The sequence below is a fragment of the Hyperolius riggenbachi genome, chromosome 6, assembly GCF_040937935.1.
Source record: "Hyperolius riggenbachi isolate aHypRig1 chromosome 6, aHypRig1.pri, whole genome shotgun sequence".
Classification (NCBI taxonomy): domain Eukaryota; kingdom Metazoa; phylum Chordata; class Amphibia; order Anura; family Hyperoliidae; genus Hyperolius; species Hyperolius riggenbachi.
Window position 1 is genome coordinate 386454988 of NC_090651.1, and position 20037 is coordinate 386475024.

Genomic DNA, 20037 nt, shown 5'->3' on the forward strand with positions numbered 1-20037 from the left:
ATGGTGTATATGGATAGATTTTGTAGCACGCAGCTTATGCTGGTGTGTGAATGGTGTATATGGATAGATTTTGTAGCACGCAGCTTATGCTGGTGTGTGCATGGTGTATATGGATAGATTTTGTAGCACGCAGCTTATGCTGGTGTGTGCATGGTGTATATGGATAGATTTTGTAGCACGCAGCTTATGCTGGTGTGTGCATGGTGTATATGGATAGATTTTGTAGGACGCAGCTTATGCTGGTGTGTGCATGGTGTATATGGATAGATTTTGTAGCACGCAGCTTATGCTGGTGTGTGTATGGTGTATATGGATAGATTTTGTAGCACGCAGCTTGTGCTGGTGTGTGCATGGTGTATATGGATAGATTTTGTAGCACGCAGGTTATGCTGGTGTGTGCATGGTGTATATGGATATATTTTTTAGCACGCAGGTTATGCTGGTGTGTGCATGGTGTATATGGATATATTTTTTAGCACGCAGGTTATGCTGGTGTGTGCATGGTGTATATGGATAGATTTTGTAGCACGCAGCTTATGCTGGTGTGTGCATGGTGTATATGGATAGATTTTGTAGCACGCAGCTTATGCTGGTGTGTGCATGGTGTATATGGATAGAGTTTGTAGCACGCAGCTTATGCTGGTGTGTGCATGGTGTATATGGATAGATTTTGTAGCACGCAGCTTATGCTGGTGTGTGCATGGTGTATATGGATAGATTTTGTAGCACGCAGCTTATGCTGGTGTGTGCATGGTGTATATGGATAGAGTTTGTAGCACGCAGCTTATGCTGGTGTGTGCATGGTGTATATGGATAGATTTTGTAGCACGCAGCTTATGCTGGTGTGTGCATGCTGTATATGGATAGATTTTGTAGCACGCAGGTTATGCTGGTGTGTGCATGTTGTATATGGATAGATTTTGTAGCACGCAGCTTATGCTGGTGTGTGCATGGTGTATATGGATAGATTTTGTAGCACGCAGCTTATGCTGGTGTGTGCATGGTGTATATGGATAGATTTTGTAGCACGCAGCTTATGCTGGTGTGTGCATGGTGTATATGGATAGATTTTGTAGCACGCAGCTTATGCTGGTGTGTGCATGGTGTATATGGATAGATTTTGTAGCACGCAGCTTATGCTGGTGTGTGCATGGTGTATATGGATAGATTTTGTAGCACGCAGCTTATGCTGGTGTGTGCATGGTGTATATGGATAGATTTTGTAGCACGCAGCTTATGCTGGTGTGTGCATGGTGTATATGGATAGATTTTGTAGCACGCAGCTTATGCTGGTGTGTGCATGGTGTATATGGATAGATTTTGTAGCACGCAGCTTATGCTGGTGTGTGCATGGTGCACATGGATAGATTTTGTAGCACGCAGCTTATGGTGGTGTGTGCATGGTGTATATGGATAGATTTTGTAGCACGCAGCTTATGCTGGTGTGTGCATGGTGTACATGGATAGATTTTGTAGCACGCAGCTTATGCTGGTGTGTGCATGGTGTATATGGATAGATTTTGTAGCACGCAGCTTATGCTGGTGTGTGCATGGTGTATATGGATAGATTTTGTAGCACGCAGCTTATGCTGGTGTGTGCATGGTGTATATGGATAGAGTTTGTAGCACACAGGTTATGCTGGTGTGTGAATGGTGTACATGGATAGATTTTGTAGCACGCAGCTTATGCTGGTGTGTGCATGGTGTATATGGATAGATTTTGTAGGACGCAGCTTATGCTGGTGTGTGCATGGTGCACATGGATATATTTTGTAGCACGCAGCTTATGCTGGTGTGTGCATGGTGTATATGGATAGATTTTGTAGCACGCAGCTTATGCTGGTGTGTGCATGGTGCACATGGATATATTTTGTAGCACGCAGCTTATGCTGGTGTGTGTATGGTGTACATGGTTATATTTTGTAGCACGCAGCTTATGCTGGTGTGTGCATGGTGCACATGGATATATTTTGTAGCACGCAGCTTATGCTGGTGTGTGCATGGTGTATATGGATAGATTTTGTAGGACGCAGCTTATGCTGGTGTGTGCACGGTGTACATGGATATATTTTGTAGCACGCAGCTTATGCTGGTGTGTGTATGGTGTACATGGTTATATTTTGTAGCACGCAGCTTATGCTGGTGTGTGCATGGTGTATATGGATAGATTTTGTTAGCTCCCTTGTGCGATTGGTAAGATGCACTATCTGTCCCAGGAGAGGATGTCAGGATATGTGCTCCTAATCCCTAAATAGGTTTGATGCAATGAGTGTTTGCATGTCTGCACTATGCATGTTACAGGGCCAGAGTTAGGACCCATACAAATACTGGGGTACCTCTGTGCAGTGTAAGTGACTACTCAAGATAATTAATTCTTTTGTACTAAGACCCTGGCTTTTAGCTGCAGGGATAGCAGTGGTGCCTGGATGATTGATTTCTGTGAATGCATTTGTATGAACATTTGCATGTGAGTGTGCGAAGGGTTAACTGTCTTTGCTATTTTGTTGGCTTTAGAACCTTCCCAATAACGTATTTAAATGCCCCACTTGAGTGTGCGAAAGGGTTAACTGTCTTTGCCATTTTGTTGGCTACGCTCCCTTTAGCGCCTTCCCAATAACTGATTTAAATGCCCTAACTTGACGCCTGGTTCACATTAGCATTTGCCAACGGAACCAGCCGTACGGAAAACATGCTGCAGGACCCAATTTTCCGGACGGTTTTGCTCAGCGGAACGGACACGGAAGGTTTTGCAGCTGCATAGGAACAAATAGAAAACTGACAATTTTTCCTGATCCTGATGGCCGGATCCTTACGGCCAGCTCCGCAGAAAAACGCTAATGTGAACCGGGCCTGAGTGTGCGAAGACTTAACTGTCTTTGTGAATAACTCAGTGAGCGCTACTATAGCTGTAATTCATATTATGGTCTATAGCGGCACCCAAATTGCCAGCGCTATGCGGCGCCCTATTAACTTGCTTCTAGTACCAGTGCTCTTTGATTTGTTTCTGCCTCATGATTTACCTTTTCTCTTTTTAAAAACATTTTATGTGATCTTACACTTAAAATAGATAATTCATATAATCATTTTGACTTTCTTTTCTTTAACTTTGTACAATACTATTTCATTTTTTTATTTTCGACTTTGACATATTGCGCTATTGGGCTCTTGTTGTCTCTGTGTTTTTCGTCAAGGTGTAAAGCCAGCTTTATCAGCCAGGGTTCCTTGAGGTCTTTGTAGGGGTTCCCTGGCATTTTCCCTCCCATGACAGTGGCAGGCCGGTAGTTTCAAAGGTACCTCTTGCCTCCTCTGTGCCCTCTTCACTTATTGTGTGCTTGCCCTGAATGTGGTGGGCGTGGAGGTAGAGTATTATTATTATTTATTGTATTTATAAAGCGCCAACATATTACGCAGCGCTGGACAATAAATAGGGATATATACATTGTAACAAGGGGTGACAGACAGAGCGGTAGCACACGGTTACACAACATAGCACAAGGTTATACATACAATCAGGGTATAGAATGCGTTTTACAGAGACCCGGCAAAACAAGTCCGAGATAAGCTCAACACACACCATACAATCTTAGTTGTACAGATTTACCAAATCTATGTAGTATAAGGGCCAACAGATTGAAACTACCTTGAATGATTGATTGGATAAGCTCTTATACTACATGAAAGTGGTAAGATTGAACAACCAAGATTGTATGGTGTGTGTTGAGCCTTAGTCCATGAGAAGGGTGTCATTGCCGGGGTAGTAACATTAAGAAGGACACACTAAGGGAGAGGGAGGCCCTGCTAATTGCTTATAATCTAAAAGGTGGGGGGACACACAAGGTAGGACTGTGGACAGGGTGATTGACAGAGAGGGTTAAGGGGCCCATAAACTCAGCCGATTATCGGCCGATCGATCAAAATTGATCGATCGCAAATCGATTGGCCAATCGATTGTTTTGCAGCCGATTTTGATCAATTTCGATCGATTTCAATCGATCTGACATATTGGAAAATTTAGGCTTATCTCTTGAGATGGCTTATCATTTTGCATTAGACCTAATGGAAATCTGATGGCAAATAAATGCCATCAGATCGATTTTCAATAGATTTCCTACTGAAATCTATTGGAAATCTGTTCCTAGTAAAAAAAGGTTCCTAAACACATCAGATAGATCAGAAATCTATCTGCTGATCTATCTGCTGCTAATCTAACAAGTGTATGGCCACCTTTAAGGTGGCCATACACTGGTCGATTTGCCATCAGATTCCACCAACAGATAGATCCCTCTCTGATCGAATCTGATCAGAGAGGGATCGTATGGCTGCCTTTACTGCAAACAGTGGCACTAGTGGAGATAGAAAAACACAAGGACGCCGGGAGCCCGATATCGTGTATTATCGTTGTGACACTTGGTCTACCGTAGTGAAAATATACTCACAATTTCATGGTTGCTTTTGAAGGCAACCACCATCAGAAACGTGTGGAGAAGTGCCGTCTCCACTCGGCCTTGTCGGTCGCCGCTCCCGGAAAAAATCACCGCTATAAAGATATGGCGGTGTAACCTCACTTGTGAGGTGCTATGTGACACAATACACTGTGGGAGGCGCCCTTCTGTTTCACAGTACATTAATGCACGTCAAACAATTGAAGGTAAGGATATAAAATCTTACCTGGTATGAAGACTCATACACATGATAGTATTGAGGATAAAATTCAATTTTATTAACCACCCTGGCGTTCTGATAAGATCGCCAGGGAGGCTGCGGGAGGGTTTTTTTTTAATAAAAAAAAAACTATTTCATGCAGCCAACTGAAAGTTGGCTGCATGAATGCCCACTAGATGGCGCTCCGGAGGCGTTCTTCCGATCGCCTCCGGCGCCCAGAATAAACAAGGAAGGCCGCAATGAGCGGCCTTCCTTGTTTTGCTTAGATCGTCGCCATAGCGACGAGCGGAGTGACGTCATCGACGTCAGCCGACGTCCTGACGTCTGCCGCCTCCGATCCAGCCCTTAGCGCTGGCCGGAACTATTTGTTCCGGCTGCGCAGGGCTCGGGCGGCTGGGGGGACCCTCTTTCGCCGCTGCTCGCGGCGAATCGCCGCAGAGCGGCGGCGATCGGGCAGCACACGCGGCTGGCAAAGTGCCGGCTGCGTGTGCTGCACTTTATTTCATGCAAATCGGCCCAGCAGGGCCTGAGCGGCAGCCTCCGGCGGTGATGGACGAGCTGAGCTCGTCCATACCGCCAGGCTGGTTAAGCACTAGGGACAACGCGTTTCGCGACCAAGTCGCTTCCTCAGGTCAAATATCGTGCTGTAGTAAAGCAGATGTGCAGCGTGATTTTATATCCTTACCTTCAATTGTTTGACGTGCATTAATTTACTGCAAACAGATTGTGAACCGATTTCAGCCTGAAACCGTTCACAATCTGTTGTGGTGGTGCTGCTGCTGCCGCCGCTCCCCTCCCCCGCCGCATACATTACCTGCTCCGCCGGCGCGAGTCCTCCCGGTCACCGCTGCTCTGGTCTCCAGGTCCGGCATGCTTCTTTCTGCCCGGCAGGAAGTTTAAACGGTAGAGCGCCCTCTACTGTTTAAACTTCCTGCTGGGCAGGAGGAACTGAAGCATGCCGGAGACCAGCGCGGACACGGAGCAGCGGTGACCAGGGGTAGTCGCGCTGGCGGAGCAGGTAATGTATTGCCGCTCTATTGCTCGAATGCCGCTAGCGACGCGCTCCCTACCCGCGGGTGATCGACGGTAATTTTCCGCACGGAGCGATCGACGGGATCGGACGAAATGGATCAAAATTTGGCGTGTAGCGCGAACAATTGGCAGCAGATTCGATCCCAGTGATCGAATCTGCTGTCGAAACGGCGGCAAATCGGGCCAGTGTATGGCCAGCTTTAGAGTAGAACAGAGCCCACTATAATTAGCGGGTACTTAATAAAGAAGCACTAAAGGTGGCCAATAATGATACAATTTGCCAATTGTTTACAAACGATTATTCGCATGAAGAATCGAAATGATTGTTTGGGACCACTAACAGGCAAGAATCACCTAACCATTCCGATCAGATTAATGAAATCGATCTGATTTTCAAATTGATCCTGTCAATCTGATTGGAGTAGTTAGGGGAGTTTTTTAGTTAGTGGTCCCCAACGCTCATTTCTGATCCTTCATACGAATGATCATTCGTAACCAAATTGTACATTAGTGGCCATCTTTAGGGCTCGTTTACACTGAGGGCGTTTTTGCCCTTTTTTCCAGTCCAGGGGATTTTCAAAATCGCCCTCAAAGCGCTTGTGCAATGATTCCCTATGAGGGAGTTCACATCTGAGCGGTTCGTTTCAGATCCGCTCAGATAAGCGCTGCCTGGACCATTTTTGGGGTGATTTTGCCTCAATGGAAGATATAGGAAAACGCAAAACGCTCACAAAATCACTTTGTGCAGCGATTGCGTTTGAGTTTTTGAGAATAAATACATTGTATTTATTCTTTTCCGGGTCAAAGAGTTATCTGGAGTTCTCTTTGGACAACTGTTGAACACAAAACACAAGGCCATGCCAGGCTACAAATCCTTAAGCAGTGGCTGGAAGGTGTAATGGTTAAGGGCTCTGCCTCTGACACAGGAGACCTGGGTTTGAATCTCGGCTCTGTCTGTTCAGTAAGCCAGCACCTATTCAGTAGGAGACCTTAGGCAAGTCTTCCTAACACTGCTACTGCCTATAGAGTGTGCCCTAGTGGCTGCAGCTCTGGTGCTTTGGGTACGCCAGGAGAAAAGCGTGATATAAATGTTATTTGTCTTGTCTAATTTTTCTCTTGACAACTGTTGAACACAAAAGGCAAGGCCATGCCTGGCTACAAATCCTTAAGCAGTGGCTGGATGGTGTAATGGTTAAGGGCTCTGCCTCTGACACAGGAGACCAGTTTTCAAATCTCAGCTCTGTCTGTTCAGTAAGCCTGCACCTATTCAGTAGAGGACCTTAGGCAAATTTTTCTCTTGCATTAAGCATAAATGGTACATGCTTGGCTAGCTTCAGCTAGTAGTGTTGGTGGTATAATGGTTATGTTACTTACCTACCACACTCTGAGACCTGGGTTTAATTCCCAGCCACGGTATGTAAGCTGGATTTTGAAATACTATAATTCCCTGGCAGATGAGACCCTCCTCCTTCTGGTAGGAAGGAATAGGTGGAAGGGTGGAGGGTGGGAAAGCAGTGTAGGCCTGTAATTGAACATTGACCTTAAAATAGGGGTTTATGTGAAATCTAGATTTTTCCCTGGGACTTTTGGCGTGTATCCCATTCCGCCATGCCCCCCTTCAGGTGTTAGACCCCTTGAAACATCTTTTCCATCACTTTTGTGGCCAGCATAATTTTTTCTATTTTTCAAAGTTCGCCTCCCCATTGAAGTCTATGGCGGTTCGCGAACTTTTTCGCGAACCGAACCTTCCGCGGAAGTTCGCGAACCTAAAATCAGAGGTTCGGCCCATGACTAGTACTGAATACCGTGACTCCCACTGACGTCATGCACTGAGCTAAGGAAAAGTGCACAAGAGGAGCTACTGAGCATGCTCAGATGTCATGTCCTCTCATGCACTACACTCAGTGATGAGCTGTGACCCCCAGAAGTACTTCCGGGGTCACGCCCATCTTGAAAATGATTTTTTTTTCTTTTTCAGCCGGTGGACAAACGGAGCGGCGGAAAACGGCACAAAACAGGCTCTCTTTAATTGGATGTTTGAATAATGAACACGTTATAAAAAGCAATAGAATGGAGAGGCAGCATGATAACAAGCGGCACCATAACAAGTACTAGTGTAATAAGAGAGATCCAAAAATGATTTGAAGGGTTCCCCCAGGGTAAAAAGGCTGAGAATGGCCATTGTAAAGTCACCGCATCCCTTCTTCTGATTAAAGAGTAACTGTTAAGCATCAAATCAAAAATTCTCTATTTTTATATGGTAAACAAATAATAAGGATGCTAACCAGGCAATCCAAAAGTTAAAAATCTCTCTTAATTTTCTTCTCAATAGCATATCATTTACCAGGTCCTCTGGCTTTTATTTGGTACATCTGCAGCAAGAGAAGTTGCAGTGCCTGCTCCTTGGTTTTTTCCCCCTCCCCTTTTCTCCTTATACATAACTAATGCAGCCTGATTGGCTGAAGTTTCTTTCACTCCCGGTTCCCCCACCCACAGGATTGACTTTAGACACAGGGATTCTAAGATGGAAACTGACAGAAACAGAATTCTTTTTATTTACTACTAATATATATGTGGTTTTTTTTTTCTGCGATAATATGGCTAACAGCTCCTCTTTAAGAAGATGGTGAGACATTGTTACTTAGATGCCATCATTCTGTTATCCTTTTACCTTTTTTTCTTGTACTTATAGGGCCTGCCTTGTATAGGACAATTGTGTATGGTTATCCTTTTAGGCTGGTTTCACAGTGGGACGTTACAGGCGCACGTTAGAGCAGCCTGTAACGCAGCCCACCGCACAGTAATGAAAAATCAATTGGGCTGTTCACAGTGCCCACGTTGCGGTACATTGTAACGCTGCGTCACAAGACAACGTACTGCATGCAGTACTTTAGACGCGGCTGAGCCGCGTTAGACTGCTTGCACATGCTCAGAAATGTTGGGGAGGAGCGGAGAGCGGCCAGGCACATGGCTAATTAATATGCACTGCACGTTATGACGTGCAGTGTTTACTTCCTGGAGCAGCCGCTCTGTGCGGCGATTGGCCGGCGGGACCACGTGATGCCGCATGCGCACAAGAGTACGCATCACGGCATCACGGACGCCAGAGTGAGCTGCACAACGCGGCTCACTCTGACGTCCAGATCTAGCACCACCAGGCGTTCCGTTAGGGGGACGTTATGCGACCTTAACGCCCCCTCTAACGCAACGTCCTGGTGTGAAATTAGCCTTATAGTACAGTATGTTGATGAAGATCGATTTGGTCACACCTAGAGAAAGAACTGTACAGTAAAGAAACCTATGATTTTCGTACCTGCTACAGGCATCCAGCTGCTGTTCTGCCTCATGTAGATATTATTGGCTTTGTTGACTCCCCAGACTCCCGCAGGACCAACTGAAACATGGCTGAGCTGTCCAGGAATCTGCTTCCACTGATGGTCCACCCACTGGAAAACTTCTTCCTTAGCATTGATGCCATACACCTTCCCTGCTCCGGCATCGATCTGTCTGAGATTTCCTGGGATTAATGTGCACTGAAAGTCTTAGAGAGAAAAATAAATACATTATAAAACATTCCAGGACTTAAAGGACAACTGTAACAAGAGGGATGTGGAGGCTGCCATATTTATTTCCCTTTAAAGGGGTTCTGTGGAGTCCTGCAATAACCATAAACAGACACTTTCCTGGGGCTTATATCAGCCCCTTGTAGCTGTAATGTTCTGCGCTGTCCTCCTCCAATCCCTCGCTCCCCGCTGCCGGTCCCGGCTGTGGCCGCGCGCGCGTGCGTGCTCCCGCTCAGGGAGCTTACTGTGCAGGTGCAGTACAAGAAAACCTCATACAGCGCCTGTGCAGTGTGCTCCCGGAGACGCGAGCAGGAGCGCACAGTATTCATCTTCTTATATGAATAATTGCCCGGTGCTGGCGCGGGGAATGAGTGATCGGAAGAGGATAGGGTGGGACATAACAGCTACAGGGGGCAGATAGAAGCCACAGGTAAGTGTCTGTTTATGTTTATTGCAGGACTTCACAGAACCCCTTTAAGCAATACCAGTTGCCTGGCTGTCCTGCCCCTGAACTAGCATGCAGCATACCAAGCGTTTCTGACATTGTCGGATCTGACAAGAATAGCTGTATGCTTGTTTGTAGTGTAATTCAGACACTACTGCAGCCAAATAGATCAGCAGGGCTGCCAAGCAACTGGTATTGTTTAAAAGGAAAAAAAATATGGCAGCCTCCATTTACTTCTCACTTCAGTTGTCCTTTAAAGAAAACCTGAACTGAAAAAAAAAAAAAACACCAAAAATGGAACGCTCACTTGAAGGACAACTGAAGTGAGAGGGATATGGAGGCTGCCATATTTGTTTCCTTTTAAATGCAAATTACCTGGCTGTTCTGCTGATCCTCTGCCTCTAATATTTTTAGTCATGACTTTTTTCAACCAAACTATGTTACTATGTTAGATATACTTTAACCTCCTTGGCGGTAATGACGAGCTCAGCTCGTCCATTACCGCCGGAGGGCGCCGCTCAGGCCCGCCGGGCCGATTTTAATATTTTTTTTTAAAAGACACGCAGCAAGCTTTTTGCTTTCTGCGTACTTACAACGATCGCCGCCGCTACCCGCCGCGTTATAGCCCCCCCCCCCCCCCCCGAGACCCCGTGCGCAGCCTAGCCAATCAGTGGCAAGCAGCGCTGAGGGGTGGATCGGGACTCCCGATGATGTCACAACGTCAATGACTTTGATGACGTCATCACGATTGTCGCCATGGTGTCGGGGAAGCCCTAAAGGAAATCCCATTCAGAACGGGATTTCCTTATGCGCATACGCGCCCGCGGCGATCGGAGGAGTGGAAGTGACGCCGCAGTGAGGAGGGGGGAATCATGTAGCTAGCTTAGTGCTAGCTACATGATTTAAAAAGAATACAAAAAATAGTGCTGCGCTGCCACCCTGGCGCATTTAATAGAACGCCAGGGTGGTTAAGGGCCCGTTCACACGAGGGGCTTTTTTTTCCTTTTTTCAAACGCAGACGATTTTCAAAATTTTCAAAATCGCCCACAAAATGCTTGTGCAATGAATCTCTATGAGAAGGTTCATATCAGCGCGTTTTGTCTGCTTTGCGGTGCGCAAAGCGGTGCCTGCACCATTTTTGGGGCGATTCTAGTATAATGGAAGGTATAGGAAGAGCACTAAACGCTAACAAAATCTTTATTCTTTTCCAGTTCAAAGAGTTCACTTCCAGACTGACGTCAGGAAGTGAAAAAACGCAATCCCTCTGAAAAAACCCCGCAGCGCGTAGCTAAGCGCCTGGAGGTACTAAAAAATTGCACACAAAACGTTTGCATTTGTGATTTCGATTTTAGATGTGAACGAGGCCTGCGCATGCATGAAATAGAGGCGTTAAGAAAAATGAGCGTGAGGTGAAGCGGATATAAGCCTAAACGGTAAATACCACCGTGAATTGGGTGCAAAAGGAAAAGGGAAAAATATTTGCAGTGGTAATGACGATAGTAAAACATTGGTAGACAGGGTCGGACTGGGCCACAGTAGTACAGTTTTTTCCCTCGGTGGGCCCCGCCTCCAGAGCTCCAATTGTGGGCCCCGCCTGACAGAGCTCCAATTGCTGCCTGCAGCACAAAAATTCTCTTCTCAATGCTGTAATCACTCATGCTGAGAGCAGTGGTGTAGCTATGGAGCTGTGGGCCTCGATGCAAATTTTACAATGGGACCCCCAAGCACTCTACACATAACAATTGATACGACGCACCAAAACCTGCCAAGGGCAACTACAGTGTCAGAGGTGCAAGAAAGGGATGGGAAATAGCTTGTTAATGATTACCACTGTTCAAAGTTTCTATAGAAGTGATTATTATGAGCAAAGGACCAATAGAGAGGTAATACTGTAGTTGAGGGAGGGCCCTTCGGGGCCCCTTTGGCCCGAGGGCCCCGATGCGGTCGCAACCTCTGCAAAGTAGGACATTACTTTATATTGAAGGAGGGGACTCTATGCAACATTTTGCTGGGCAGCAGTGTCTCTGAATTACAATGCTGCTAAGATCATGTACATTTGGCCCTGTCCATAATACATCATGACCACGCCCACCTTCCGGTGCATGGTCACGCAATTGTGAGATGTGTGGGCCCTAGGTTGAAATTTCTTTGGTGGGCCCCCAGTGTCCCAGTCCGACCCTGTTGGTAGATATTACTAATATTTCACTAGTGCTAAACCTAACCCTACTCTCACACAGAACGTTCCCACCTCTGATGCCTCACCCTAAAACCTCAAAACCACGAATTTCAAAAACAATAAGTTTCAATACATTTCAAATCTAATACATTTCAAACAATAAATGTAAACATTATAACTTTCACAAATAGAAATGTTGGTAGTAGGAGCCTGGCTGGTGCCCAAACAAAAGTTCTAAGATGATATGAGCCATAAATGTTATGAAGTCATAGGACTTCTGTACACAAACTAGATTCAAAGGCTAACACACCAATGTGAGCAGCACCATTGCAACAGAACTGCATCTCCTTAGCAATACTAAACCTGGTGCATCTGTAATGCAGGGGTGTCTTATGGACCTTTTACCCCCAAACTGTCTCTAGGCTACTCTATCTATACTACACTGTGCAGCTACACTACACTTATCCCTGCTGCACTTGCAACTAAGCTACATAGCAATACACAACACTATACTAAACTACACTACACTGCACTAAACTACACTACACTACAACACAATTAACTAAACTACACTACACTGAACTGCAGTATACTTTCATACTATACCTGCCCCTGGTAAGGAACCCAGCCGCCTACAGCTGTGCAGAACTGCCAAGTCCTCCATACTGCTGGCTTCATCCACGCTGATCGTGTACACTAGCGGTGCACATAGACCGGGGGTCACGCATGACCCCGCCAGCGCATGTGCACTGCTAGTGTACATGGACAGGGTGGATGGAGCCAGCAGTATGGAGGACGTGGCTTTTAGCATAGCGGTGGGCGGCCAGTATCCCTGCCTATCGCTGCCATGGAGAAGGAACGCACTGCGGGAGGAGAGGACGATGCTGGAGAGGATCGTGGAAGATGCAAGACCCAGAGCCATGGGGAGAGGATCGTGGCAGGTAAAGTATAATAGCGGTAGCTTCCCTGCAAACTCTGCATTGATCTTTCCGTATCTTTAGGATATAAGACGCACCCACTTTCTTTCCCAAATTTTGGGGGCGACAAAGTGCATCTTATGTTCCGATAAATATGGTATATTGTCCGTTGCATTGGACCGCAACGCACCAGTGAGAAAGTAGCCTAAGGCCACATGCACAATGGAACATAAAAGTCATACCGCACATTACAGCCACATTGCGTTGGGTACAGTGACGCAAACATGCTTCATTTTTACTATTAACACGCATGTTTGCATTGCATGCATTGCGCGCAGTGTGTTACCATACCATTCTACCGCAACACACCCGCCACATGTGAACGTCGCACAGGTGGTGCAATGCGTTGCAGGAAGCTACGTTACACTAAAATACAACGTACCACTGTGCACATGGCCTTACTGGTTTTGAATGGTTGATATCACTACAAATTTTTGATACTCGGACCCAGTGGCGGACACAGCCAGCAGTGGGCCTCTGTGCAAAATTGTAATTGTGGGCCCCCTATGACCTGCGGCGCGCGTAGCGCGCCGCGGCAAAATATGGGCGTGGCTACAACCTGCAAAAAATAGTGGATAGAACCTGCGGCGCGTAGCGCCGCGCCAAAAAATGGGCGTGGCAATGACCGGATGAGGGCGGAGCTAACTGTAACTTAAAGCGAACCCGGGGTGAGGGTTTATTTCCTTTTAAACAATACTAGTTGCCTGGCGGCCCTGCTGATCTATTTGGCTGCAGTAATAAACTGAATTACACCAGCAACAAGCATGCAGCTAATCTTCTCAGTTCTGACAATATTGTCAGAAACCCCTGACCTGCTGCCTGCTTGTTCAGGGTCTATGGTTGAAAGAATAAGAGGCAGAGGACCAGCACGGCAGCCAGGCAACTGGTATTGCTTAAAAGGAGAGAAATATGTCAGCCTCAATATTATTCTCACCTCAGGTTCCCTTGAAAAGTGCAACGCAAAGACAGTGGGCCCAAGTTTTGGTGACCCTTTCCCCAGAAAATTCACATAATTGTGCAGGTTTTCTCAAGAAAATACACATATATGCCCAGAAAATACGTGCAATCATGTCGGCAGATATGCCCAGAAAATACGTGCAATCATGTCGGCAGATATGCCCAGAAAATACGTGCAATCAAGTCGGCAGATATGCCCAGAAAATACGTGCAAACAAGTCGGCAGATATGCCCAGAAAATACGTGCAAACAAGTCGGCAGATATGCCCAGAAAATACGTGCAATCATGTCGGCAGATATGCCCAGAAAATACATGCAATCATGTGGCAGACCTGCCCAGAACATACACCTGCTAATATAAATAAAACAAAAACATTTACTCACCTGCAGCAGCAGACCTCCTGTCCCAGCCTCCATCCGGCGCGCAGCTCCCATGGGTGGTTGGGTGGATAGGTAGCCTAGTGGGTGGGTGAGTGGGTGGGTGGGTAGGTAGCCTGGTGGGTTGTTGGGGAACTAGCCCGGTAGGTAGGTAGGTAGCCCGGTGGGTGGGTAGGTAGGTAGCCTGGTGGGTGGGTTGGTAACTAGCCCGGTAGGTAGCCGGGTGGGTGGTTAGGTAGGTAGCCTGGTGGGTGGGTAGGTAGGTAGCCTGGTGGGTGGGTTGGTAACTAGCCCGGTAGGTAGCTGGGTGGGTGGTTAGGTAGGTAGCCGGGTGGGTGGTTAGGTAGGTAGCCGGGTGGGTGGTTAGGTAGGTAGCCGGGTGGGTGGGTAGCCTGGTGGGTGGGTAGGTAGCCTGGTGGGTGGGTTGGTAACTAGCCCGGTAGGTAGCTGGGTGGGTGGTTAGGTAGGTAGCCGGGTGGGTAGGTAGGTAGGAAGCCTGGTGGGTGGGTAGCCGGGTGGGTGGGTAGGTAGGTAGCCGGGTGGGTGGGTAGGTAGGTAGCCGGGTGGGTAGGTAGGAAGCCTGGTGGGTGGGTAGGTAGCCGGGTGGGTAGGTAGGTAGCCGGGTGGGTAGGTAGGAAGCCTGGTGGGTGGGTAGGTAGCCTGGTGGGTGGGTGGGTGGGTAGGTAGGTAGCCTGGTGGGTGGGTAGGTAGCCTGGTGGGTGGGTTGGTAACTAGCCCGGTAGGTAGCCGGGTGGGTGGTTAGGTAGGTAGCCGGGTGGGTGGTTAGGTAGGTAGCCGGGTGGGTAGGTAGGTAGGTAGCCTGGTGGGTGGGTGGGTAGCCGGGTGGGTGGGTAGGTAGCCTGGTGGGTGGGTTGGTAACTAGCCCGGTAGGTAGCCGGGTGGGTGGTTAGGTAGGTAGCCGGGTGGGTGGTTAGGTAGGTAGCCGGGTGGGTAGGTAGGTAGGTAGCCGGGTGGGTAGGTAGCCGGGTGGGTGGTTAGGTAGTTGGGTGGGTGGTTAGGTAGGAAGCCTGGTGGGTGGGTAGGTAGCCGGGTGGGTGGTTAGGTAGTTGGGTGGGTGGTTAGGTAGGAAGCCTGGTGGGTGGTTAGGTAGTCGGGTGGGTAGGTAGGAAGCCTGGTGGGTGGGTAGGTAGGTAGCCGGGTGGGTAGGTGGTTAGGTAGCCGGGTGGGTAGCTATCCGGGTGGGGGGCCCGACTCCTATCCTCCCTCCCTCCCTTCCTTCCTCACCTCGGGGGGCCCCCTCCCGATATGCGCGGCGGGAGAGCGAGCGGCAAATGCAGGAAGTCTTCAGGGCTCTCCAGGCATCCGCTAGAGGCCCAGCCGCTGAGTCTCCAATATGTCTCCAACTGGAGACATATTGGAGACTAAGCGGCTGGGCCTCTAGCGGATGCTGGAGACATATTGGAGACTCAGCGGCTGGGCCTCTAGCGGATGCCTGGAGAGCCCTGAAGACTTCCTGCATTTGCCGCTCGCTCGCTCGCTCTCCCGCCGCGCATATCGGGAGGGGGGCCCCCCGAGGTGAGGGAGGGAGGGAGGATAGGAATCGGGGGGCCCCCCGGGGAATAAAATAATAAAAAAAAATTAAAAAAAAAAATACTTAATGGGCCCCTGAAGAAAACGGAACTTCAGGGGCCCTCGTGCGGCGGCACGGCCTGCACGGCCGTATGTCCGCCACTGCTCGGACCCTTATTTCACTGAAAGGGGGTGGGAAAAGGAGGGATTAAGGGAGTCATCTGGCTACCTATACTGGAGGGAAGGGGGGAGGGGTCATCTGGCTACATATACTGGGGGGAAAGGTGGAGGGGTCATCTCACTACCTATACTGGAGGGCAAGGGGGAGGAATCATCTCGCTACCTATACCAAAGGGGGGCAGCTGGTGACAGTTGCTCTGGGCGGTAATGAGTACAAATCCGGCCCTGGACCCTACGGCACAATACATACGCATCCAACGAATGTGCTGGCGGCACAATACACTACTCAGCATTTTGGGGCGACATCTACTAAGATTTTTGAGTGTGTAGAGTGGCTCCCAACCCTTTCCGATGCTTGAAGTACAGGAAGACTACTGTTCTCCTCCGTACTCCTCCCACTCCATCATGTGCTGCAGGTCATCCCTCCGCCCCCTCCATAGTAACAGGTCGTCACTAGCCTGCACAGGACTCCAAACTGTACCCCAAGAAATCGAGTCCCTGCAGCCAACAGAAGCCAACAGAAGTGAAAAGTGTGAACATAGCTTTACATTAGATACCCATGAATGTGAACCATGTATTGCAAAGCTCAGAGAATAGGCTTACCTGCACGGACTCCTGTGGCCAGCAGCATCAGACTGAGGAGTGACAGCATGGTGAGTGAAGGCATGAGCTATGGTGTGCAGAGGCCGTCCATTCTTTATATACACACAACGTTCTGCCTCGTCCTTCCATCCAACAGAGAAGGTCACTGCCTGGCACTGAGTCCTCCTGATAACCATCTTATCTATAAAAATGTTCTGCTGATCCCTGGATCCCTTTGATGGCTGGCCTTGTGTTCATAGGAGACACGTCTTCTTAAAATAAATGCTTTATTTTCAGTATACTATATTTAATTTAAAAAACAAACAAAAAACAACTTACTTTTTTACTTTTCTTGGAATAAAAGAAAGGGAACTCCAGCCAAAACCTGGTCCTGTTTACTGCAGTTTTCACTGTTAGCGCTCGTTCACATCTAGAGCGTTTTCTGCTTTTTTTCAAGCACAGGCGATTTTTAAAATCGCCCACAAAACACTTGTGCAATGAATCTCCATGAGAAGGTTCATATCAGCGCGTTTTGGCACCTGTACCATTTTAGGGCCGATTTTGCTACAGTGGAAGGTATAGGAAAAATGCAAAATGCTGTCGTCAGGAAGTGAAAAAATGGAATCGCTCTGCTTACAAAATCGCTTTGCACAAAATCATAGCATGCAGTGTAGCGCCGGGAGGGAGGAAAAAATGCAAAAAATAGAAAATCGCTGCCGTCATCGATTTCGATTTTAGATGTGAACAGCGCCAAAGGCCTTGTTCACAATGGCAGAAAAAAACGTTCTGTTTAGCAGAACGGATTCAAATGGATCCTTAAAAAGCACTAGGATCCATTAACATCAGTCTATTTAGAAGAACATATCCATTTGGCCCGGTCAAGGAAATGCAAGTTTGGGTTTAATTTCCAGTTTGGCCGGTTGTGTCAAAAGGCAACGGTGGCTGAAGGAATCAGTGCTAAGCTTCTCACTGCAATGGTTTTACAAGATACCTGCTGCAATCCATTTGGGTCCCCGCATGGAACAAATGCCAGTATACTGATCCCAGACCCCCTGCAGAAGCATCTAGGATGCCTATTGGTTACAACAGACCAATGGGAATCATCCCTTCCCAGGGAGGGTTGTCACTGGTTTACTGAGTAATGGACCAATGCAAATCCTCCCTGGGGAGGGAAGGTTCCCAGTGATCCAATGGTTGCCTGTGCTGCTTCTGATGGGGCTGTAGGAATAGTAAACCAGCATTTCAGGTGTGCAGGGACCCAAATGGACAGTGACAAGGGAGCGCAGCGAGCGCATAGTGAACGGAACGGATTGGAAAACCGGATAAAAGTGTTTTATGGGTCCTTCGATCACAGGGCCGCTTATAGGCCATTATGGGGGGATGTGTATGTGGCCCTGAGGGATTCTAGGGCCCCACCAGGGGGTCCTACCATGAAGCACATGAAGGCATTTATCAGACACTTGACCAGAGCTGCAAGTTCTTAGGGTGTTGCTTGCTGGTATAACATAGATTATGAATGTCATTCAATAGCAGCACCAGCTTGCTGTGTCTCACACAGACCTCCTGACACCCCCCTTCTCATTATTATTCACATAAACGTAACAGACTGCGCTGGGTGAAAATACACTAAAACTTTAATAGTAGAATAAAATATAGAAATTTGGATAATTGAAAAATAAAAACAAGTTCAGGTAAATAAAGGAATTAATTACTCCTTGTGCTAAAAGGATATATATATATATATATCGATCTCTCCTATAACTTAAGAGTGCGCAGTGCATGACGTTTGTACTGTACAGCGCTGGCAGCAAATGTATTGCAAACTTATTTCCTTGTGGGGAATGGTGATTCGAAATGACTTATAGATGAAAGTCCAAGGAGCAATGCCCATAGAAATAGACCTCTTGCAGTGTCCAGTCTATGTTGTTTAAACTGATCTAAGATGTCATAAGCTCCTGTTGATATTGTCAAGACATATTGAGACAATATCAACAGGAGCTTATGACATCTTAGATCAGTTTAAACAACATAGACTGGACACTGCAAGAGGTCTATTTCTATGGGCATTGCTCCTTGGACTTTCATCTATAAGTCATTTCGAATCACCATTCCCCACAAGGAAATAAGTTTGCAATACATTTGCTGCCAGCGCTGTACAGTACAAACGTCATGCACTGCACACTCTTAAGTTATAGGAGAGATCAATATATATATATATATCCTTTTAGCACAAGGAGTAATTAATTCCTTTATTTACCTGAACTTGTTTTTATTTTTCAATTATCCAAATTTCTATATTTTATTCTACTATTAAAGTTTTAGTGTATTTTCACCCAGCGCAGTCTGTTACGTTTATATGTTTGATGTACAAGTGAGGAATTGGGATCCCTTAACCCCCTTGGCGGTATGAAAAATCCCGCCAGGGGGCAGCGCAGCAATGTTTTTTTTTTTTTTTAAATCATGTAGCGAGCCCAGGGCTCGCTACATGATAGCCGCTGCTGAGGATGTAGAAAGTGAAGTCCGCACGATGTCGATGAAATCACTATGGCTTTATTCAATAGTTACACATACAAGCTAAGAACCAGCACCACATGCTGACATGTTTCGGGCGTTACACGCCCTTAATCATAGCATAGCATAGTTGCTATGATTAAGGGCGTGTAACGCCCGAAACATGTCAGCATGTGGTGCTGGTTCTTAGCTTGTATGTGTAACTATTGAATAAAGCCATAGTGATTTCATCGACATCGTGCGGACTTCACTTTCTACATCCTTGGATCTGAGGTCTTGGCAGCCTGTTTTCTGCACTGTCGATAGACGGAGGTATTGAGCGGAGTTCCACATTTCTATTGTAGCCGCTGCTGAGCGGCATCCCCCCGCCCGCTTCGATCGCCTTCGGCGATCTCCGATCAGGAAATCCCGTTCATAGAACGGGATTTCCTGGAGGGCTTCCCCCGTCGCCATGGCGACGGGGCGGGATGACGTCACCGATGTCACTGACGTCGGGACGTCATTGGGAGTCCCGGGCCACCCCTCGGCGCTGCCTGGCACTGATTGGCCAGGCAGCGCTGGGGTCTGGGGGGGGGGCGCGCGCCGCAGCAGATAGCGGCGATCGGGCGGGGGCCGGCGGCGATCAGAGTGCTGGCGCAGCTAGCAAAGTGCTAGCTGCGTCCAGCAAAAAAAAAATTATGAAAATCGGCCCAGCAGGGCCTGAGCGGCACCCTCCGGCGGCTTACCCCGTGTCCAGCACGGGGTTACCGCTAAGGAGGTTAACAGGACTAGCAGCTTCCGAGTAGGAGCAACACTACCCTTTTACTATCATTATTATTCACTTCAGTTCATGGGATACGGGGAGAAGAGAAAGCTGTAACCTGATCTCATTGCTGTCTGTGTAGAGCTCTGAGCCAAGCTGATAACCAGAGTTATGCTGCGGAGTTCCCCAGGACAGGAAGGCAAGTGACTGAGGAATACTGCCTGTATGTGATTTATGCATATGCATTGAGTTTTTGTGTTTGCATTTTGTGTGCTCTGTACAGTATGTACAGATGGCTGTGC

General features: G+C 47.6%; 1 protein-coding gene across 1 annotated transcript in view; it reads right to left on the minus strand.

Moving 5' to 3' along the window:
* Positions 1-16641, minus strand: part of LOC137523118 (fish-egg lectin-like) — a 43649-nt gene extending 27008 nt beyond the window's left edge. Inside the window, exons 1-2 of the mRNA XM_068243347.1 lie at positions 16504-16641; positions 9008-9235 (exon numbers count right to left, since the gene is read on the minus strand). Of these exons, the coding sequence (XP_068099448.1) occupies positions 9008-9235; positions 16504-16567 (292 nt within the window). The 5' untranslated portion in view covers positions 16568-16641. The remainder of the gene's footprint in view (positions 1-9007; positions 9236-16503) is intronic.
* Between the last annotated feature and the right edge of the window lie 3396 nt (positions 16642-20037).